The 25,384-nt window shown below is 33.7% G+C and overlaps 2 protein-coding genes across 2 annotated transcripts; one reads left to right on the forward strand and one right to left on the reverse strand.

Moving 5' to 3' along the window:
• The first annotated feature begins 4,020 nt into the window (after positions 1-4,020).
• On the forward strand, positions 4,021-12,550 carry LOC110885674 (probable 2-oxoglutarate-dependent dioxygenase At5g05600). The gene is made up of 3 exons (XM_022133377.2): positions 4,021-4,609; positions 11,780-12,113; positions 12,196-12,550. Exons 1-3 carry the CDS (start codon positions 4,104-4,106, stop codon positions 12,442-12,444), a joined length of 1,089 nt encoding a protein of 362 aa, XP_021989069.1. The 5' UTR covers positions 4,021-4,103; the 3' UTR covers positions 12,445-12,550.
• Positions 12,551-15,117: 2,567 nt separating this feature from the next.
• Positions 15,118-19,044, reverse strand: LOC110885675 (PHD finger protein ALFIN-LIKE 2). The gene is made up of 5 exons (XM_022133378.2): positions 18,846-19,044; positions 18,735-18,767; positions 18,343-18,565; positions 15,694-15,817; positions 15,118-15,603 (listed from the first exon to the last, which is right to left on the reverse strand). Exons 1-5 carry the CDS (start codon positions 18,934-18,936, stop codon positions 15,349-15,351), a joined length of 726 nt encoding a protein of 241 aa, XP_021989070.1. The 5' UTR covers positions 18,937-19,044; the 3' UTR covers positions 15,118-15,348.
• Positions 19,045-25,384: the final 6,340 nt, after the last annotated feature.

Below are 25,384 nucleotides of genomic sequence, written 5' to 3' on the forward strand. Positions count from 1 at the left end.
AACTACTTAATTTTCATCTGAATCACTTAAACAACCAAGTGAGCTAGCTAGATGCATACATCCCAAGCATGGAAAGTGTTTGGGGACGTGATGTAGCTTTGTACACTTTGTGACTAGAAAGTTGTTTTAGTGACTTAGTGGTATGAAGGTAACAAAATCAATAAGAGAGGTAGTAGAACAAGATTGGAGAGCCAAGGCTTCCATGGTTCACACTTTCACCAAAACACAAGTCTCACCATATTGAAGATGGTGAGCTTGGATGGTTTCAACACTTGTAGGTTATCTAAAACCTTATCAATACATAAAGTTTAGAGGGTGTTTGCACATCTAAACTTGTACAAATCAACCATACTCAAGCTCTCTAACCATAGACTTGGCTAGGAGCAAGGTAGGTACAAGATTGTATATGTTAGAACAAGTTCATAAAGATATAAATAAAAGTTTTTCCAAAACAGAAAGTTTGGACCTCAAAATGGTGATGTTCCACCTTAGTTTACCATGGTAAAATCGTGGAAACACTCCTAGAGGTGTTCCAAGATTTCAAGAAGAAGAAAAACTGAAGAAACTTGAAGAAAAGTGAGGTAAAGGTTCACTTTTGCACTTAGAGGAATCTGCCTCAAACTTGTGTTTCCAGCAGATTAGAGAGTGATTTGAGAGTTGGAAAAGTGAAAACAAGTGAATGGAGGCTTGGTTATATAATGGAAGATTAGGGTTTGGTGTTTAATGAAGTTATGAAATGATTGGGTGAAGGAGAGGTGAGTGAAAAGTGACCAACCCATGAGCTGAAACCAACCTTCTGCGGATCGAGCCTTCTGCCACCCGCGATAAGATTTGGCTTTTAGCCCGCGGTCCGCGAGGAGCCATTTTTCCAGTCTAAGTTCGTTTCTTTACATTCCAGCCCCCAAACTTTGAAATATTTGTCATTTTATGCTATAACTTATTTTTTAACCCATTTTTTGGTATTTAATGTGTAACAAGATATCGTATGAGTATAATGCATGTGAGTTTACGTATCGTGTATGTATAAACGAGAATCAAGCGTATAATAAGTCCCAGTTTGCATAAGACATGTATCAAAGATTGATTGTGTATAAGTATAAGTATAACATGTGTAAGTATAAAGATGAATTTCGTGATGATAGAAGTCTCAGATTACAAGATTGGAAGTGAATGACGAGTACAATACGATTACAAGTTTCCAAAAAAAAACAGAAACCCGATTACAAATTTCTAAATAAGGAAAGTACAAGTATCCAAAAAAAACAGTCTCCTCTACTCTAGGAAATTTCGTCCCGAAATTTATTCAAGAGGAAGACTCGGCGAATGGATGCAGATACTTGGTCTTCATATCACTCTCGAGTTCCCAAGTAAATTCAGTGCCACGTTTTCCTTCCCATTAAATCTTGACTATTGTGATGGTAGTTACTGCGGGCATTGGATCGGTATCGGTTTAGTTCATTATAGTACTAGTACGGTACATGCAGTCGGTATAGATATCAACACATGTTTTAGATTGACCGAAAACGATAACAACAAACATCAGTACTGGAGTAGATGTTGCTTGAACGGTATCAATCGATTCAAATTGTCACGGTACTGGTGTCGATGTTGTTAGGTATAGTACGGTAGTGATACTGTGTCCGTTTTATCGAAAAAAACAATAAAAATAAATACCAATACCCAAACCGATGTTGTTTGTTCGGTTCACTATGGTAGCAACACAATATCCGTTATCAAACAAGAAACCATAGAAATGAATACATGCAGGTACCAATGTGTGTTTCGGTTCGATATGGTATGGTAGCGATACCGTATCAATTTATCAAAAGCGCAAACAATAAAAACATATACTGATATAGATGTTGTTTATTCAGTTTTGGTTTGGTTTGGTTTGGTACGATAGAGGCATTGTATTCGTTTTCAATAAAATTTATATCACAATGTAAAAAAATTATACATAGAACACAAACTGAACGAAACGAACCAAACCAATATCAACTAAACAACGCCGGTACCGGTATCAATAATCATTCTTTTACTTTTCGATCGATGTAAGATTTTATATTTCAATTACTATAGTGAGTGTCGGTACCCTAGCGTAGCGTAACGAACCGAACTGATACCGGCCGAATTCCCGCTGTGAAGCGTGATGGAATCACACTAGTTAGTTAGTGATGAAAATAATAACATAAATGAAAGCAAAGAATATTACCAATTCATTTAATTAATTTGATCCTCAATAAACTCTTCAACTAAAAAGTTCAAATTCGAAAATGGGGCAAAATTATCAAGTCATGCATTAAAGTCAAGGAGTATGTTGATCATCCAATTTGTCACCCGTGATCCACTGCTGGTTCTATTTCAGGAGGCTGCTTATATTTATGTTGCTTGCAACATTTTGTTTATTTTACCTTCTACAATATGAATAATGAAACTAATTTTACCTTCTATAATATGATCAATAATGAAACTAATTAAATCCATATCCACCAAATCACAACTCTAAAATCCATTGTAACAATTAACCACACGCTAAGCTACTCTAGTTCAATCAAATGTAGCAAAATTTACATGTTCATGTTCTGTTATTCCACGTAAAGTTATCCTACAAATCCTCTTAAATCTAGGATGGATACAAAGACACAATGGATCGCAAAATATAACACAATGCCTAGAAATATAACACAATGTCGAAGAAAACAAGACATAATAAGTTGCAAAAAAAAAAAAAAAAAAAAAAAAAAAAAACAATGACGCAAATAAGAAAAGACACGATATTAAATAAAAATTCTAAGAGAGTGTTTGAAATTGCTTATTTAACTCCAAAAGTGTTTTTTACTAACAGTGCTTATTGACTTATGACTTTTTCAAAAGTAGTTTTTAAAAAAGTGTTTGGTTTAGCTTTTGTGGTGAGAAAAGTCATCATCATCATACTCAGTAAATCCCACAAACAACAAAGCTAAGGTAGGGTCTAAGAAGGGTAAGATGTAGACAACCTTACCTCTATCACATAGGAATAGAGAGGCTGCTTCCAGTGAGACCCCCGGCTCTATAGTAGTTTTGTATCAAGGCTTTGACATAAGGCACATAACACTCAACAATTGGAACAAAAGCCGATTAGTGCATAACCGCCCCTCGCTTTTTAACGTTGTTTTCACGAAATTAGTAAAATAACATTAAAATTAGTGTGCTTTCACTTTTGCCCCCCGAGAGTCCACACATATATACATTATATGCGCATACAGTAAGCGGGGCTCTTTGTGGTGAGAAAAGTAAAATGACTAAAAAGGATAGAATAAGCTTTCATGTTTAGTTGTTATTTTAAAGTGAAATAATAAATTGGTAATTTAATGATCAAAAACCCAAAAGTCATTTAAAAAGCCAAGATTTTGTGGCTTTTGAAAAATAATTTTTTACTTATGATAAAAAGCCAAAGTTAAAAGTACTTTTAGTATTGCCAAACAATTTTTGAACTTATTGGTTTTTTGAAAAAAAAAATAATAAGTCAATAAGTAATTTCCAAACTCAATCTCAACTACAAAAAAAAAAAAGAAAAAAAAACCCTAAAATCTCATATCGTAGAGATGGACATGATGGTTCCAATGCGACTTGAGTGAGTTCAATTGAATTTGGAACAATAGTTATACGAATCAAGAAATGTCTGAGAAAGAACTGAAAACCAGCCTCCAATTGTGTTCTTCGTTGCGTAGCCAATCCCGGCTGCCAAAGGTTGGTGCGAAAACCGTACAACTAATGTGTCGAAACATTTTTGCCCTACAATCTTCGCAAATGAAAATCTTAAGATTAATGGCTTGTGTATTTTCTTATTTATTTATGTTCTCTAGTTAACTTTATATACAAGTATTTGTGAATTGTGATTCAGCCTATATAAAATGTGCTGAATTGAAGCCTACGTTCCATGATATTTTGATTTTAATAATTTCAAATGTAATATTAAAAGTTAAAGGTACAAGTGTGTACATAGATTTAGTATATAAACTTTAATTCCATATCCTCAACCAAGACCTCTTATATAACAACTCACTTTTCTTTATCTCCCTCCATCCCTCCACCTCTCTTGGCCATAGCCACACTGTTGAGATATGGTGAGCGCCTTGCAAAGCTGGCCGGAACCAGTGGTGCGAGTTCAATCCCTATCCGACAGCGGAATCAATTGTATTCCAGACTGTTATGTAAAACCAATATACGACCGCCCCTCCTCACTTGACTCAAACCAACCCAATAATAGTAATAATATTCCTGTCATTGATCTTGCAGCCCTCTACTCCGATGACCTTTCCCTACGCAAAACCTCCATGGATCTCATCTCCGAAGCCTGCCGCGAATGGGGCTTCTTCCAGCTCATCAACCATGGTGTGAGCCATGATCTGATGGCGGCCACACGGAGGGTGTGGCGGGAGTTTTTCCATCTTCCGTTGGAGGTGAAGCAGGAGTATGCAAACTCTCCCAGCACCTACGAAGGATATGGTAGCCGCCTCGGGGTGGAGAAAGGGGCTAAGCTCGACTGGAGTGATTACTTCTTCCTTCATCTCCTCCCTCTTCACATCAGAAATCAATCTAAATGGCCCGCTCACCCGCAATCCTGCAGGTACGTTGTTATTACAGCCCAGACTAGTCTGGTGGGTCAGAGAGCCTGTTTAAACTAGCTTTGTATGTGTTATACATACAAATTCAGTTTTTTAAAGATAGATTTTGATATCCTTACTTCTTCTATCTACCTGTCAACTTTTACTAAAATATATATATTCTTTCTTTCTACCACTTCACTTGTTATCCATAGATCTCAATCATATTTTTTTTATAAAAGAATTAAGTTGCATGCATTTTGTTTGGTACAAAAAAATAATCTTAAATTGTTCTTTAGTGTTATTCAATCATCAAAGATTAATTTGCAAACACTTTTTGTGTCTTTTTAACTGCTTTTCAACCATTAAAATATTTAAGTTATATGCTAAGTAATACATCTAATGAATCTGTTAAACAATAAAATTTAATTTTGCATTGACCGTGTATATTATTAAATATTAAAAAGCAGGATTAATGATATTACATGTATTTTTTTTTAACGGCAAAGATTACCTAATCACTACTCTTAAATTACATCAATTTTACCTCATGCCAGGACTTGAATACTGGTCTCTCCCCAAGAGGCACATAGCCTCTACCACCCCACCAAAGTGGTGATGGCTAAAAATACGGCCAGACCCGGGACTCGAACCCGAGAATATTACATGTATCTAAAGGGAAGATATTAAGTAATTAAGTCACCTCCCTTCTAGGTGTCGATTAAGTAAGTACATGCTTGTTGTTGCACCAAACGATTTTTTTAACAACGAATTTCTTACTCTTTGTGAGACTTGAACTCAATATCTTACACTTAAGTGTATTAAAAGGTTTTGCGTTGTCAGTGGACCACCAACTCTAGTAGTTATAGCACCAATCGATTAATCAAGATTCATAGAAACACAGATTGAAAGGGTCATTTTCAACTTTCTAAAGATATTACGTACATAGAGAGAGAGAGAGAGAGAGAGGGCAACCAAATATAACTTTTTATGATACAAAAACCAAACCATACCGTCTAATATGATTTCATATAATTTGGTATGTGTGAACTATTTGTCAAAATTGAATTATATATATTTTAGGACGACGCATTTCTTTATTTTTGTGTGAGTAGAACTAAAGTCTTTCAAACTTAAATGTTGTGTTGTAACTTGTAAAAGGCTTTGCATTTAGTAAATATATAACGTATTTTTTTAGTTCCAACAAAATCATCCAGTAGACACCCCCTCCTTAAAATTAATATCAATATAAAACTCTTTAGACGTTTTATTGACTTGATTTAATTAATCATTAAACAACATTCGCTTACGCGTCATGCCTTGGATAACTGAAGAACGGCCAAGTTCTTTTTCTACTTGCATGTGCCACCGGCCACGCTAGTGTTTTAACTATTTTTTCATCACATCTCTAGAATTTACCTAAATTAATAAATATTAAAAACTTGCATGTTTATTATTTTTTACTTTAATAATATTTTTAGTCCAGATGTAGTTTAAAAAGAAAGTTTGAAAATGTGGATATTGGGCAACGATGGTGATAAACTCACCGAGGGGGGTTCGATCCTGAGCCGCACCTCGGTTTTCATCCGGCTGTTACTTCAGCGAGACATTTTGTGTGGAGGCAGTACGGTTTCCGGGGGAACGCTGTAACCAAGTCTGACCAACCCAGCGCGTAACCGGTTAAGACAACGTAGTCTGGAGAGATCATGGCTAGGGCCGCCGTTTAGACAGTATGACGTTGGTCACTAAAAAAGAAAGTCACAGTTAAAAAAAAAAAGAAGTTTGAAAATCATTAAATTCTACTCAACTTGCAGTAATATTTCATGAACTAAAAGTTTTTTTATCAACTATGCAAATCGGTCATTCGAATTTAATATTGTTTCATTATTATTTAAAATTAAGTAAATAAAATGCTTTAAAGGAATTCTAATTAATTAGTATTGATATGTTTGTATACTTTGTGTGTTATTAGTAATAAAGTTAAATAGAGAAAAATTGTTCGTAAACACGTATAGAATTTGTCCATGCCAAAAAGTGCATAGTGATGCTATGTTTTAACCAATCAAAAAATATTCATAATAATAAAAGAACATTAAAAGTAGTGATTTTACGATTAAAAAGTTAGGTAATTAACTTATAATAAGGAATTGATAATGATTTTTTTTTCTCTTAAAAACAGCTTTGAAATATGGATACTTTTATATATCTTGGGTTTTAATTATATAATAAAACAAGTTTATAGACTCACGTATTACACGTGTATGAAGATAAAATTAATGTAACTTCTATAATGTGTAAACCAATTTACATATATGAATTATTCTTATTAAATCGAACAATATAAAATCAAGATATACATTACATTTGCAAATCTCTAAACACTTCTTTATACACGACATTTGTAGTTTTATTTGTAATTTGATCATCCTCATCAGGTATCAATAGCTTAAGGTCATCTATACTTTTTAGTTTGGACAATGCCACATATGGCCATGCGTAAAAACCGGTTCTTTTAGAAACAAACCAACCTTACATAGCAAATGTTCTTGACTTTCATTAAAATATTATTTCTCGATAAGATATGTGCATAAACAATGCGATCACCATCATTACCGATAGGACCCTTACTGTAATAAACAACTAATTGGTAACCGTGAGAGAAATAGGTAAATCTAGATAAGCAATTTTAAACATACAATAGAAATATATATGATATAAGTAAATTTGTAGTTACAAATTTATATATGTTAGAGCATTCACAATTGATTCTTCATCTCCATCTTTATAATAACACTAAAAATCGTTATCTTTTCTCTATCATTTTTAATTAAATAATATTTTTTTATATTTTTATCGTTATCTTTTCCCTCTCCTCCACTTACGACCACTTTAAAAAAATATTAAAAAAATTATAGAAGGGTGAACAATATCTTACCAAATTTGCTGATGAAAATGTAACATTTTTTCTCTCCTTCACCAGGGATGGCAAAAAAGCCCAAACCCCACGGGTAACCTGAAACCCAAAACATATGGGCTGGGTATACCCGAAGCCCGACGGGTATAAACCGGGTATGTGATTAAAACTATTAAATAATTCAGGTACGGTTATGAGATTTAGTGATACCCGGCCCGTTTACCCGAATAATTCCCAAAAAGTATATTAATTTAAATTTAATTTTCCATTTATATAAACTATAGTACATAAACTTATTCATTATTCATAGATTTTACTTTGTTGTTTGTCTTCAAGACTTTAATATACACATACAAGATTTTATGTTTAGTTATGTCGGTTCTATGCAGATTAAAAATGTGTATTAGTTTTGGAATTTTCTAAATATATTTCAAGTTGTTAGGGAGATTACTTGTGTCCCGTTAATGCTACTATTTTTCATGTCTAGTGTTTGATTAAATGCAAAATACATAAACTGACATTATGTGTTTCAAAGTTGTAGTACCTAAATTAGTTAATTATGTAGATATATGTTTCAAATGTGCATTTGAATATGATATATAAATAAAATCATAGTAAAAATAGTAAATTAAATAAACATGGGAGTAAAAAATGCACATAGGAGTCTCAATGGTATTTTTAACAAATTAATGGGTATACCTGATCAGGTAATTATCTGACAGGTAACAGGACGGGTATGAGCCAAAGAATTACAATCGGGTACGGGCTTGGGATTACCAATACCTGGCCCATTGTCATTCCTATCTTCACTCACAACCACTCCTTATAGTATAGAGAACTCACTCACATATATATAGGGGATCGAATGTAATTGCTCGAATCACATATATCATGATTGTAGTGATTAAAAAGAGAATAATAACTACCAGTGTTGTAAGAATCGCTAGGCGCTAGTCGGGCGGCGGGGTACCGACTAGCGATTAATCGGGATTAATAGCAATTAATCGAAATTAATCGGATTGAGATTTTTATATGCAATTTTTAGTTACATATACACACACACATTTTTATATGTAGTTTTTTGAATTAGACATGTTTTAATCCCTCATTAACCCATTTTTTAAGTAATCGGAAGGAATTTATATGGTTTGGTCAAAATTTGGCCGGCATCTAGCCAAAATTTGGCCAGAATAAGACCCCCATTGACTGCCTAGCTATTAATCGGCCATTAATCGGTCAACCTCCGATTAGTGATTAATCGGCGACTAATCGAAGACTAGTCGGGATATTTACAACCATGATAACTACTTAGAGAATAGAGATTAGAAAACTTTCCTGAGTTAACTTGGAGAGAGAGTTCGGTGATTATGAAACAAATTCCTTGTCTAAGGAAATCTAATTACTATTTTTTAAATTCCAATTTAAAAACCAAAGTAAATCTAATTACATGTTAATTAATTAAAAAATATAAACTAATTTAGTTGTTCCCTTAAGAATTGGAAAATATAAGTGATTTGAGAAAAATTCCGAAATTGATGGAAACTTTGCTTTCGTGATTATAAAATTTATTATCTAAATTTTATACTAAAATTTTCTTTTCCATTGTTAACATAAACAAACAAATTTATAGTTATAATAAATCATAAATCAAAAAGCGTACAGATAAAATTAATTTGTATGTAAAATGTTTAATTATATTGCCAAGTGACATTTTATGGAATCCTTTATTAAAATTTAGATTAGATATACAATAACTTTTGTAGAGTTATCACAGCCATTCACAATTTCAACATTTAATTCTTTTCAAAAAAAAAAATTTAAGTTGTTAAGTTTATAAATTTGAACATTGTGTTCGTCTTCAAAACGGGTGAAAAATATAGTAAAATTTAAGGTTTAAGGGTAGTAACCTGAATTGGTAAATACTTCTAAGTTCTAATGCATAAAAAAATAAAAAATAGCAAGTTACTCCGGCCAAGATTTGAACCCGAGTCTAGAGCTTTAAACAATAGCTTCTTTTACACCACACCACCTTCATCATTTGTAATGAAATTTGTTTGCGCTTGTATATAATCAAACACTGCGTTCGGAAAAAACAAAAAAAAAACTAATGCAATTTGTTTGTGCCTGTATATAATCAAACACTGTGGTCAGAAAAAAAAACAAAACACAAATACCTTGGTGGCCGATTGGCAGCCACCAACCTCCACCAATTAAATGAAACAACTATTGCATGTCATCCTAATTATATAGTATAGTATAGTGTAGTATAGTATAGTATAGTATAGTATAGTATAGTATAGTATAGTATAGTATAGTATAGTATAGTATAGTATAGTATAGTATAGTATAGTATAGTATAGTATAGTATAGTATAGTATAGTATAGTATAGTATAGTATAGTATAGTATAGTATAGTATAGTATAGTATAGTATAGTATAGTATAGTATAGTATAGTATAGTATAGTATAGTATAGTATAGTATAGTATAGTATAGTATAGTATAGTATAGTATAGTATAGTATAGTATAGTATAGTGGGTAGGGCTCTAGAGTGAACACTAATGTATTTGCGAACTGAGTGAACAAATCTTGGCAATTGATTTACACACGTGGATGGCTAGGATTTAATCATCAAATCGTAAAATACACTAGTGTATTTCGTCATCAAATCCTGACCATTGATCTACACACATGTATAGCTAGGATTAGTTCACTTAGTTCACAAACTACAGTAGTGTTCACTCTTGAACCTAATCCATAGTATAGTATAGTATAGTATAGTATAGTATAGTATAGTATAGTATAGTATAGTACAGTATAGTACAGTACAGTACAGTACAGTACAGTACAGTACAGTACAGTACAGTACAGTACAGTACAGTACAGTACAGTACAGTACAGTACAGTACAGTACAGTACAGTACAGTACAGTACAATACAGTACAGTACAGAATAGTATAGTATAGTATACTATAGTATAGTATATAATACAATACAATACAATACAATACAATACAATACAATAAAATATAATACAATACAAATACCAATTTTATATTTAAAGTAAGCAATAATAATATAATATTAAATCATATATCATCTTCCAAAGTCATAAATCAATAATTTAAATATCAATAAATATTTTTGTAAATTTTAGGATAACACATGGTTTTTTAATTATATACTATGATTTTTTATCATATACGTTAAAGGTTATTATACTGAAGAAAATGTAAATACTTTACTAGCTATATCCTAAACGGACTTTGAAACCCCAAAAGTAGATGCGTTTTTATATGTTTGTTGTAAAATTGTGTTTAACTAGTAGTAAAGACTCATACCGCATCAATAAATAGACATAAACACGTTAAACTATAAAATTTATATCAAAATGTAAAACGAAAAAAAATTCCCTATTTTTCGTCCGAAAAATTTAAAATTATATAGGATTGTCCCCCCAATTATTTTGCCTAAATATTTATACAATATATAAATTGGGTCCCATGACTTTTGGTCTCCTCAGAACTTTTGGTCAAGTTCTGCCACTACTTGTACATATAACTTCAAAACTTGTATGTATAAATTAAAATAAGAAATAAAATAGTGAATGTCAAATGACATCTACCCATTAGCCTACAAATTCTACCAGCTATTTAAATATTATATATATTATATGTTTTCTTGGCTAGAAAAGCCACCATTATATAATGGTCCATACGTTATGTATAGTCAATTAACACATTTCAAACATGCTTAAAATGCTTATGGTCAATGTGAAACATAACATGCATTGACAATTCAATTATTGCCCTGTCTTTGATTTTTTTAGATAAAAATCATTACATCCGAAGCATTACTATATATTGATTCAAAACATCACGAGAAACACTGATGTTTCCATTTTTAGAAGAAAGTTTTTTTTTTGAACGGCAAATTTCTTTATTCCTGTCGTTTGTTGGACTTGAACCTAAGGCATCCCCTCCTAAAATATTTAAAGGCGTTGTCTTTGTCAATGGACCACCACCCCATTGGTAGAAGAAAGTTTTTGCTATTAATTTTTGAGGTATGATGATTATAAGGAAAACACATACATAAATTTACCCGGCCTAGCTCACAACTTAATTTTAATATAATTTCTTACAAATTGCTTAGAAAACATATATAATTACGAGCAATGTTTTGTTTGTCCTCCTACTAGTCTTTTAAATAATTTGTTAAATATTTATTGTATGAATAAATAGTTGAATACATGAGGAAGGTTGTAATTGATGATGTGTAGGGAATTGGTGAGCAAGTACAATGAGGAAGTTGTGAAAGTTTGTGGGAAATTGATGAAAATATTTTCTTTAAACCTTGGATTAGAAGAGGAGTATCTTGAAAATGCATTTGGAGGGGAGGATCAAATTGGGACTTCACTCAGAGTTAACTTCTACCCAAAGTGTCCACAACCTGATTTGACTCTAGGAATCTCACCACATTCAGATCCCGGTGGCATTACGGTATTGTTGCCGGATGATCATGTTTCTGGCTTACAAGTCCGTAAAGATAACGTTTGGCTTACAGTTAAACCCATCCCTAACGCTTTTATTATCAACCTTGCTGATCAACTCCAGGTAATCATTTATTTTTATATATAAATGTTGCACTCGCGGTCTTTTTAGTTATGTTATTAACATATGATATGATGGATTGGAGGTGGTAAGCAATGCGCAGTACAAGAGTGTAGAACATCGTGTGATTGTGAATTCAAATCAAGAGCGAGTCTCGTTGGCCTTCTTCTATAATCCGAGAGGAGATATTTTGATTGAACCTGCCAAACAACTGCTATTAACAAACAATGAAGCATCGCTATATCAGCCCATGACATTTAATGAGTATCGTACTTTCATCAGGTTAAACGGTCTTCATGGGAAATCACAAGTCAACTCCCTCAAATCTCCATGATAGATTGATTATGCATGTTTATGCAATAGTAATATTGTCTTACTCTATCTATTATATAATGGTTGATCGATCACTTAAACGTTAACAGTATATTTGTTTGAATTGATTTCTACGTCTTATTAAACTCTTTAGCTTGGATATATATATTTTTTTTAAATGACTTATGTTTTGCCCACCTTAATGTTGCATGTTGGTATGGGTAACACATACTTTGTGGTCAAAAATATTAAATCAACCTCGTTAAGGAATGTTCATATTATCGTTATATATTTTCACTTGATCAAAAGCAACAATCACATTCTTCTTCAATATCTCCCCATCATTATATATCATTTTATCAACAACTAACTTAATTTTATCTTTCACCCTTTTATACAAAAACATTCTTCTTTCCCTAAGATATTATTACCATATGATCTCGCACTTCCTTTTTCATCACACTTCCTTTTTCATCACAGTAATATCCTATGTTTACAAAAACATTCTTTTTTCCCTAAGTAAACTGCCAAAATGGTCCATGGGGTTTGGGCAGTTTTGATACTTTAGTCCAAATTTGAAACCTTTTGTATCTGGATCCTTGTGGTTTCATTTTTTTTTTTTTGTCATATTGGTCCAAAATCGTAACAGAGTTAAATGTTCTGTTAACACCAGGATTTTTGTCCTTTTCCTCCTTTTTAATGAAAGGTAGAATCGTCTTTTTACGTCTTTTTGTGATTTTTTTATTAACTAGAATTACGACCCGCCGCAATGCGGCGGGGATTCTTTAGTTATAACTAAGTCGATTTAGGACGCGCACGTTATGTTGAACCTGTCAAACGGGAAAAAAAATAGACGATGTAAAAACGTTCACCCACACACGCACGTTGCGTCGTGTTAACTCGCAAAATTTAGAATGAAACGTAAAAACGCTAAACCAAAGATGCACGTTGCGATGTGTTAAGTCACAAAATTTTGAACGAAGCATAAAGCGAAAAATTTGCGGAAAATGAAAACTATAAAGGACCAAAGTTGAAAGTAAAAAAATTGTGAAGATAGATTGCAAAAGATAAAAAGTTTTGTGTTAAAAGTAAAAAAAACAAATAGTTTTGGGTTAAAAGTAATTTATGAAACACTTTTGGGTGAAAAGTAAAAAAATCAATTTTTTTTTTTTGAAAAACCCTTAAAGCCAAGGTTACAACAACCATATGCATAACCATTTTTTCTTTGAAAAACCCCCAAAGCCAAGATTACAACACATAAGTAAAAAAAATCAAAGTGGTTAAATCGCAAAAGATGAAAACTTTTGAATTAGAAGTAAAAAATCAAATTAATCAAAGGGGTTAAATTACCATATATTAAAACTTTAAACTTAAATTGTCAAAGATTAAATCTTTAGGGTTAAAAAGGAAACAAAGATTAAAAATTTTAAACTTAAATTGTCAAAGAATAAAACTTTAGGGTAAATTGTCAAAGATTAAAACTTTAGGGTTAAAAAAGAAACAAAGATTAAAAGTTTATACTTAAATTGTCAAACATTAAAACTTTAGGGTTAAAAATGAAAATTTTCAATTTTTTTTTTTTGAAAAACTCCTATAGCTAATATTACAACACATATATGCATAGTTATGTTGCTTTTTTATGTAGTGTTTTTTATGTTGTCATAATACACATACACACACATAGTGGCAACATATTAATAAAATAAAAAAATCACAAAAAAGACGTAAAAAGACGATTCTACCCTTCTTTAAAAAGGAGGAAAAGGACAAAAACCCTGGTGTTAACAGAAAATCTAACTCTGTTACCATTTTGGACCAAAATGACAAAAAAAAAATTAAACCACAGGGATCCAGATACAAAAGGTTTTAAATTTGGACTAAAGTGGCAAAACTGCCCAAACCTCAGAAACCGTTTTTACAGTTTACTCTTAATCACCAAACCACAACAATAACTTTAAGGTCAGTGTACCTTCTTTAACTTCATTTTAAAGTGATACAAAAAGGGAAACTGGCGTGCATAATTACTTTACTTGTAATAAACAAAATAAAAAGTGTGTTAAAACCGATATATTGAGGTCAAAAATCAAACAAAACCGTAATTTCATTTGATGGCTTTTGTTACATTCAAACATGTTCATCTTGAAAAATCAGCTCTCACGGTCGACTGTCGTTGCCAATGTTCAGCTTTCAACTCTCAGCCATCATATCGTTTAGCTTAGATCGTTAAGATGTTGCGACCAGTTTTCAATGGTCACAACACAATGTTCAAATTATAGCTTTCAAAACCCTAGTTTGAGCATCGACAATACATGAACCTAGCTCATTGTTCGACACCTGTTTGTTCATTGTACTAACTCACATAAAAAGAACAAAACCCATCAATTTTCAGTTATATAACTCAGACTATGTGTACTGCGCTGGTGCCCATGTACACATCACCCACCTTAGGCGTTAAACACCATGCCATAGTGGCGTTAAAGGGAGTTAAGGAGGAGGATGTCACCATGGTAAATTCATCATGCTTCATCGTACACATACACAAATATATATACTATGAGCTTGCAACAGGATGAATATTCTATTCATAAAGGTAGGATTGAACATCATAACAAGCTGAATCCATTAAACTTCATCACATGTGCTACTTCCGCTTCATACTAGAAGCATAACAAATCACATACAACTAAAGCCAACAAAATAAATGAATATATTCTCATATATATGTGTGCATGCATGCATATAAATAGCATAAAGATAAAAGAACAAGAATTCAAGAAGCTGAGAGGTGTGCATTTCGGGAATCTGTTAACAGCAGTCGGCAACGAAAAGAATACATTACAGGGGACTTTTTAAATGGTAACACGGCCACTGTAGTTTGTATCTGGTCATTAAAATCGTTTCTTTTAAGTTTTTTTTTTTTTTAGTATTATGGCCTGCCCCGTTTCATGCTGCAAGACGGGCATTTATAATGCTTTATGCTTTCGGCCTTAGCTGGGGTGATTCTTACGCATTTGCCATGATACCATCTTTCACAAATGTCACAGCCGATCCAGAACTCATCGGCATTGTAGTTTCCGCCACAGCTGCCGCATTGTGTGTCACCATGTTCATCTTCTTCATCCTCGGAGCTCTCATCTGCTGCTGGCTTTTGGATGCTTTTCACCTGCCCATCGCTTGATCTCTGCAGATTAATTAAAGAATTTTAATCCGGATTATTTTAACTATGTATTTTCATAACAAGTTCTTTTTTGTATTTTCATGTTAATCTCACCTTTGTGCTGCCTTTTGCTTTGCTTCCACTCTCTGCTGCACTAGGCTTCTCGTTTAAGGGTTTCCGTTCTGCTACAACTTCAAAGACGGTTGGCATCTCGTTAATCATGCTAAACAGACGTTTCCTGTTGAGCGTCAAAATGAAATGAGTCAAAAACAAAGATTATCAAGACTGAAGTAAATTACATTAGGTGGGTAAAGTTATCCTACAAAGTCTCCTAAAAATGAGAAGGGTACAAAGACACAATGGATCGCAAAATATAACAAAATGCTGAGAAATATAACACATTGTCGAGGAAAAAAGACACAATGAGTAGCAAAAAAGACACAATGACGCAGATAAAGAAAAGACACAATGCTAAATAAAAAGACACAAGGATCTAAGAAAAAAATTCTAAAATCTACAAGCAAAAAATCCAAAAGCGAAAACCTAAAATCTCATATCGTAGAGTTCGACGAGACGGTTCCAATGCCGCTTGAATGAGTTCAATCAGAGTCTGTTTGATACCCTTCCTACGACTTCCAACTTTTAGAAGACTATGTATTTGAAGTTTTGAACCCAACCCTACGTTAGGTAGAACATTAAGATATACCCCAGGATAGAGTTAAATGCCTGGTTGGTCCCTGTGGTTTGCAGATATTGCAGAATTGGTCCCAAGGGTTTAATAATTACTGAGTTGGTCCTAGTGGTTGTAATTTTTGCATTCGTGTGGTCCTTATCACTAACCTATGTTAAGATTCTCAGTCAAGTGTGTGTGATATTACTAGATTACCCCTGAACGATAAAAAAAATATAAAGATGCACCCCTCATTTTCAACCCCCCGCCCCCCATCTCAGCCATCAGAGCCACCTACCAAGAAATTGAGAACAGGACCCGCAACACAACAGCCACAAACTACTCCCTGAACACTGTATGTATATATCACTGTGTGTGAGAGTGATAGAAAGCATGGAATCCTAGTTAAATTCTTGGTAGTTTGCTGTAATTAAGGCTTACAGATTTCACTAATCACTGTTTCTTGAAACGGGTATGACTCAAAATCTTCAATTTCATCAAGCAGTTTGATAAAAATCTGTTCTTGCGTTCAGGATCTTGATACGTCACAAATATTAGTTGTACTCTTGGTTGTTCTGTTTGTACCAATTTATTGTTCCAAACCACATAATGCCACTCAAGAACAAACCCTTTTGTAAATTCAACATCTTTCGTAGTACCCTGCTGTTCTTAGAAGTTGGAACACTGCCACTGATTTCTGCAACACAGTTCAAAGTTCATATGTAACTGTTGTATGTTATGAAGATGTAGTTACACAACTTCTCAATTTCTTGGTAGGTGGTTGTGATGACTGATGTGTGTGTGAGGGGGGGGGGGGGGGGTGAAGAAGATAGGGGTGGATCTTTATATTTTTTAATTGTTCAGGGGTAATCTAGTAATTTCACACACATTCTGGGAAACTTAACATAGGTTAGTGCTAAGGACCACACAAGTGCAAAAATTACAACCAGTAGGACCAACTTTGTAATTATCGAACCCTTGGGACCAATTCTGCAATATCTGCAAACCACAGGGACCAACCAGGCATTTAACTCCCCCAGGATATTAAAAGCATGAAAGCACATGTGTGAAAGAAGTTGTTTAGTGAGCTAATCGTGTTTATTCATATAATAATTAGTATCCTGCACTACCAAAATCAAAGCACGTCGGAAGTTCTCCTAAACCATTATGCCCGTTTCTCACTTTGTTAATAGCGTACAGAGAACAATTACCCCCATTAGGATTACATGAGACTACTTGGGGTTGGTATGGATTTATTTACTCGAACAATCCGAAGAAAGAGTCTATCTCTAGAAGGTAATGAAACATATTTCACAATCAATATTAACATAAACATATTTGTTTCTATAAACAACAAGAGAAGAAGATATTTTTGCTTCATTATCTCTTAAGTAAGCTGCTTCAGTTATCTTCTTTCTTTCCTGCCGAACTTCCTTATTCTATTTCAAAAGAGGACCGAGAGTTTAAAAAACAATAAGTATGCACGATCCATTGTTCACCAAGCAAGTACACTACCACCTTTGTAACAAAAAATGGCGTTCATAACTTAAAGTCCATGACCATTATATTTTAAATAAAAATCAGTGCGACTTCTACGAGGAATACATAATATGATATATTGATATATATATCCACAATTATAGATGGTGATAGCAACCTAAAGAAAGACGTATAATTAAGCGAATATACATTTTCATATGAAAACCAATAAAAGAACGAGCATAAAACCAAAAAGATTCTTTCTGGCATTTATATGTCCCTGTTAAAGAATTAAGCTTCGACTGTAACGCCTCTTTAAAAAGTTCCCCACAGTCGTGCATTAGCATTATACAACCATATATAGATTGACAAGATTCAAGGGCGTGTTAAACACATTCAATAGTCACCGGAAATAATCCTAATCAAAAATCGAAACAAGATTATGGAGGATCCACATCATGTCAACTGAGAATTAATAGCGTTTTGATTCTTCGCTTTTAACCAAACACAAAACTAAGATTTTGTTTACACTATAGCATGAATCTTGAAGTGTAAACATATATATATACGCTTGAATTACAACCCAACAAAGTTAAAACACAAAAAGTAAGTACCTTTCATTATGGTTAAGCCGGGCTCCAAGATAGAAAGCCACAGAGAGCAGCCAACAGTCACTATGGACCGCAACGAGTGAGAGCCAATCTTTGCGGTTCATACCGTCTCTCGCAAAGTTGATTCCAAGAGCAGGCTCAGGAAGCTCTGGTGGAACTTCTTCTGCTGGCAGACTCACTTCCCAACTTTCATTAGGATGCCCATAAAGACACAAATTCTCTTTTTCTGCAACCACCAAACACAAACTTAACTTAATAACCCAAATTGTTTTCTTTCATCCTCATTTTCCATATAATTGATTCTGTATAATAAGATCAACAACTAAAAATAGTAAAAAGTGAATTGCAACAGATAGATCTGCAATAATAATAAAAGTAAGAAGGAGAGAAATAACCTGGGTCACAAATTCCATAGAATTCATCAACATCTGCGGGAATGAAATGAATGAAAGTGAGTTAATAATAAGTTGAAAGAAAAGAAAGATATAAGAGGGAGGGTTACCGACCGTATGTCAAAGCACGAAGTATGGCGGCACGACGAGCGGTGTAATCTTTGAAAATGGCTTCAACGGTACGAGGGCTGGAACCCATTGCCATATAATCAATCAATCAATCAATCTTCTTTCGATATTCGCAGATCGGGTAGTTGGGTATCTGAAATTTTTCAAATCAGATGAGAGAATCTAAAAGCAAGAAAGGGGCTTGGGATTGGGTGTATATGTACATCACCTCCTTTTATATTTTCATAATTCATCCCCCAACAAATAAATTATTTTCATTTTATGAATGGGTTTACAAAAAAAAAAAAAAAAAAAACAAAAGATAAAGTTTATACTTAATCTATTATATTATATCTATATCTATCTATAATAAATGAAAATAATTAGGGCTAGGTGTTACTATATTAGAGCTTCCATAATGGTGTTTTGACGGAAAAAAAAAATTCTTTTTTGGGTTAAAAGGATAAAAGTTGTGACACCTGTGTCACTTCAACCATCAAACATCATACATATGATTTGTATAAATATGTGTATCGTTTGCACATATCAATTCTTGTTCGATTTCAAGCTTTAAATCGCTTTCTGGAAGATTATACGCGCACTGATGCGTAAATATAACCAGTTTAATGCAACGAACACTCTGGAATAGTGAAATAGGCTAAACATACCTTAAATAACCTCCACGTAACTTAGAAATAAGTTTTGGATGGTTTGGTGTGTTGAAATCAAGTTTGTTCGATCGCAGGGACTAATTGTGTCAAACTGCGAAACTATACCGATTTGTATAGTAACGAACATTCTGGAACATGATCATAAGTTAAACATACACTAAAGATCCTTTACATAGCTTAGAAATAGGCTTTGAGGGGTTCGGTATGCTAAAATAAACTTTATTGATCAATAGGGACTAAAAGCGTCAAAAAGTGCACAAGTTTGCATTTTCGCGCATATCTTACGTTCTGAATACATCCGGACATCCAAAAATTTATGTAAGCATTAAAATATTTTATTTTAGTGTTTGGCATGATAAAATTTCATTCGTCGCTTAATTTGGATCGTTTTTGCGTTCGTTACGACTTCCGTCGTAATTAACCGAACAACGCAACCGTATGACCAAACGAACCGACATCCAAGATGTTTTTGAGCATGTTTTGAGTTCCCTATACTTTAACTTCATTTTAGAGCCTTGAAATGAGGTTAACGGGGCTTAAACGTGCCAAAAATGCATCAAAACACATGTTTCTCAAGTTCAGGGACCATTATGTCATTTCTGAATAGTAGGGCCAGGCGGGCCGCGTGAGACCTTATGGTTTCCTTACGCGGGGTGCGTGGACAGCCCAGATCAGCAGAAAGTTGAGAACAGCTTGTTCCTGCTGTTTCCTGGGTTTGCAAGTGGTTTTGGGCAATCTATGGGCTTGTTTTAGGTGCCCAAGGTATTCTAAAACAGGGGGTGCATGTGTACGGCCTAGATCGAAGCACGGTTTTCGATGAACGATCCTAACGGTTCTAGAAATCCTATAAATACCCAACACTCCATTCCTTGCAATTCACACAAATCTGATCTAATGTGCTCTAAGTTGAAGCCCTTGCTTCATACCTGAGCTAATTGGATCAAGATTTACTTGCGGGGACCCTTTGTAAGTATTCCTTCGTTCTTTTATGCGTTTTTCATTTAAAAGACAAACTTTGTTTGACTTTCTGCTTTGACTAGTTTATGGTCAACATGAAGTTCGTTTGAACTTCATAACGTGAGCGTAATCACGATGGTTTTAGTCCCTAGTGACTATACCTACTGCTTACCACGTTATCTAGGTTAGTGACGAGTCGTAGTTTCGGCCAAAATGCGTATTCTCGCGTATTTTGTAACCAAACTACTTTTAGGTATCAAAACCGTTTGTTTTGATACCAAACTTGTTTTCTAACTTAACTAAACATGTTTTAGCATGTTTAGCTCGTCACTTTTAGATTAGTGCTTATATAGAGTCGTAAGTCAAGTGGTCTAAACAACCGCTTAGACTTTCGGACTAGACCCGTTTGGTCGATCATTAGGATCCGACCAAATATGTTTCGTGACCATAGTTGTATAGGGAATAACCTTCCGAGGTTATACCTTATGGTCACTTCGTTTAAGTAGTTGTATGATAGGTAGTTTATATGCCTTAGGAAAATTACCAAAATACCCTTTTTATGCATAATTAATATTTAAGCATATGTAACCCAAACTTTTGTCACTTAACTGATTATGCAACATAATTAAACATGTTTAGGCATATAATACTTGTCATAGGACTAGTTAGGCGGTCCGAGCGCGCTTTACGCAAACGACGCGTTAAAGTAGCGTAAGCTACCTAAACGGGTCGTGATAGGTCGTAAGCACTTAGGATAGGTTTCATTTTAGTATGTAGGCCTTGTTAAACCATATCATATGAGTTCACACGCTCATTTGGTTCACGAGACCTCATACTATCCGATCTCCCGATTTAGTTCCGGTTTATTTATGTAGTTACCTATATTAGGAGCCGCTTGATTCCGTGCTCCCTCTAGCTTGCTTGGTAGTTGTTCAAGACTTCTAAGCACCCTCAAGTGAGTACATAGTCCCCTATTTTACTGTTTTAAATGTTTTGGGGTGAAGCATGTGTACCTAATTGTTATGTTCATGATTTCAAAAGTATAATTGATTATACATATTAGTACTTATCTTTTGATAAACTGAATGATTATTTATGGTTTAAACTCTAATTTTTCAAAGATTAAAAAAATTAATTGTTGGATAGTACTTATTTTATGTTCACCAGACCGGTTGGTAGTATGATATAGCGCTATAGGATTTGACACCCCATTCCTGTTGTCATGGAATGCCTGAAACCAATTTATTTTTCTCCATCTAAATAGGGATTGCCTTTGTGGTATTCCTGTAGTCTCAAAGGTGTATTTTGATGCACTAGGTCTGAATGAATTCTTAAATCACATTATTTTTGCATATTTAATTATACTCCCAAAAGTATAGTTTGATATGCTCTTATATGTGATATTGTACAAAACAAACATATATTTTGTTAATCATTAAAGCATAGTTTAATATGTTATTTTCATAACCAAAGCATAGTTTAAATATGTTATTTATAAATCCAAAGTATACTTTTGATATACTACTGAAAATTATTATTTTTAACAACTAAAGTATATTTAATATACTATCTGTTTAACAATTGGGTCTTGGTTAGTGTTTAGATAACGGGACGGGTGTAATGTGATGAAAACATGGTAGATACGCCGCTGGTACTTCTTATATATAAGTGTTTTCATCACATTACATACCGTGGCGTTATTTAGTACACTTGGGTTAACGATTTTGGAACTAAAATATATTTTAATATATTACTTATTTGACTTTCTTAAAACCAAAGTATATTTTTATATATACTATAAACCTTGTTATCAAAATATTGTATTTCAAACAATATATTTTACACAAACTCATTTTACTTAATTTTAAATTTCCTATGTATTATTATTTTATATCATCTGATTTCTTATAAATTTTAGTATGATTTATATAAGAAAACCTTTTACAAGGATCATGACTACTTTTATTAAAACATTTTCTTTAAACTTGTAAGTCATGAATCCTAATTACAATAAAACCTATGTATCTCACAGGGATTTTTATGCTGGCGTACCTATTTTTACACATGTTTCAGGTGTAGTTATGTGATGATTGTTGGTGCATGCTATACATAGGATGGACTCGTGCCTTAGCGACTTTAAAATTTGAAAGATAATAGTTGCACTTATTTGATTGTATTAAAACAATGAGTTCATTTATTCAATAAAACGAAATTATTTATTCCATGGTTGTGAAATAATGATTCTGTTACAACACTCCCCGACGTTTCCGTCACGTTTTGTTGTTTTACGTGGTCGGGGTGTGACAGAAGAGTTGGTATCAGAGCCAATGGTTATAGGGAATTAGGTTATTAGTAATGCTTTGACTTAGACTATAACCTTCCTAGGACCCTAACACAAGTTATCTTGTGTTTAGCTTTTAAAACAATATTGTCACTTATCCTTAGGTGACAACCTCAATAAGAACACAAATTTCAATCCTGCTTTGAAAACTAATCATCTGTTCTAGGATGATTTATTATAAGGTTTTGAACCCTCTAAGTTTTCAAAATCTCCTCAAAGTTTGGGTCTTATATTGTGAACACGTGCAATCTGGAAGGGTGGATGCCTGTACTCTAAGCTTTCTGTCTAAGGCTAGAGTGTTCGTACAAATCCACGTAATCGGACCAGTCACTCTTACCTGGGAACTCTTGGGGTAAGTGTCCACTTATAGGCTAAAGCTTGTATTCGCGATACATTAATATGACCCACTTACTTTGATTAATCACCATCTCATTTGTTTGCCTTAGGTAACAAACAAATGATCGCAATTTTTATGCATTGTCATTCTGTTTTCATTTCACTTCTTTCCTCCCATATCTTTCATTATCTTCATGATGCCTCTTCATCCCAACAACAATGTCAGAACCAGGTGCTTCAATTGACCAACAAATAGACGTCGTACTCCAGAGGACCGTTGATTTAGCTATCACCATGACTCGCCTCAGGGATGAAGCCGTACAAGGGAACTACTTTTTGGTGGAATCAATGCAACCGTCATCATCTGAATCAGATACCCTGTTTCAAATGTACCCATGATGGACGATGGAGACATTTGATTAACATGCTGCTTTGCAATCCAAGCAAAGCTGTTACAAATCCTGCTGCTGCTCAACCTTCAAACTCTGCTTCATATGTCGCCTTGGCATATCTAGTACCTCAACCTCATGAACTTTCTACCTTGTGTATCGATTTAAGCACGCCTAGTGCAAGGTTTCGAAACACCTCTCGTTACACAAATTCCAAAATCCATATAGGATCTTTTTATCTTCACAATTAGATCTTTATGGATGATTATCGCTCAAATCGGAGCCCTTAATTGAATTATTCATATTCCTTAATACGTATCCTACGATTCAATAAGGACAAAGCCAAATTCTTATTAAGATCTTTCTATCTTCATAGTTAGATTCTTATGTTTAAAGTGCCAAATGAAATCCACGAATTGGATTCCTAATGTGCCTTAAATATCCGTGACCAAAGATAACAAAGTAAAGATCAAGTTAAACAATTATGTGATTATGTGCTTATGTGTTTTCTTATATGTTTTGTGTTTTTATGTGATCCATCCAAATCCTCGTAGAATCTTCCATATCTTATATGAGGGATTCATAGTAGGATATCCAAAGGTACTATCTTAAATCCTTAATGGACTTTTACGTTGTAGTTAAGTCCCTTGGGTTATGAAGTACTATTCTCTAATTGGACCCCTTGAGTGGTCTAGTTAAACAGATTGATTTGAAAATCTGGTTAGGAATATCATGTGATGATATAATTGAAAAGATCCCTTAAGTGGTCTATTTAAGGAGATCGTACGACGGTCTAGTTAAGAAGATCATGTGTTGAGATAGTTAAAAAGATCGTTCGTTGATCTAGTTAAAAGGATCCTTTGGTGGTCTAGTCAAGTCGCTTCATGTTTATTCAATTGATTTTTCCCCTACGCATTATGAAATGAACTGTGCGGATTGTGCAAGGAATAACGTAATTATGGATGCATACATAATTATGGAATTCAATGCATAGAAACCACAGCAAGTTTTGTCATGTGTTAAGACCTATAGTAATAAGACTAATGATGCGGGAGAAGTCCTGGACCTTGACCGATGTCATTTTATCTTACACTCCCCAATTTTGATTTCAAGCACACACAAGTTTCCTATGATAAGTCTTCATAAGAAACATTCTTATGTCCATAGTTCGAAACTCCATGTTTTGTTATTACAAGGACTTCACTTTGATGGTTGACAATTTCGCTAAGAATCCTAACATGGCCCAGAGTTTTACCTAGGGTTCGAGGGATTCGTTCGAAAGCGAAAACATCACAGTTGTCCTCACAAGTTTCCCCTAAAATTAAATTTCAGGACGAAATTTCCTAAAGTAGGGGAGACCGTGACACCTGTGTCACTTCAACCATCAAACAAATGCCAAACCAATTAAATATTGTAATTCATACTTGGGATTTGTATAAATATGTGTATCGTTTGCACATATCAATTCTTGTTCGATTTCAAGCTTTAAATCGCTTTCTGGAAGATTATACGCGCACTGATGCGTAAATATAACCAGTTCAACGCAACGAACACTCCGGAATAGTGAAATAGGCTTAACATACCTTAAATAACCTCCACATGACTTAGAAATAAGTTTTGGATGGTTTGGTGTGTTGAAATCAAGTTTGTTCGATCGCAGGGACTAATTGTGTCAAACTATGAAACTATATCGATTTGTATAGTAACGAACATTCTGGAACTTGTTCATAAGTTAAACATACCCTAAATATCCTTTACATAGCATAGAAATAGGCTTTGAGGGGTCCGGTATGCTAAAATAAACTTTATTGATCAATAGGGACTAAAAGCGTCAAAAAGTGCACAAGTTTG

This window comes from Helianthus annuus, chromosome 10 (assembly GCF_002127325.2).
Source record: "Helianthus annuus cultivar XRQ/B chromosome 10, HanXRQr2.0-SUNRISE, whole genome shotgun sequence".
Taxonomy (NCBI): domain Eukaryota; kingdom Viridiplantae; phylum Streptophyta; class Magnoliopsida; order Asterales; family Asteraceae; genus Helianthus; species Helianthus annuus.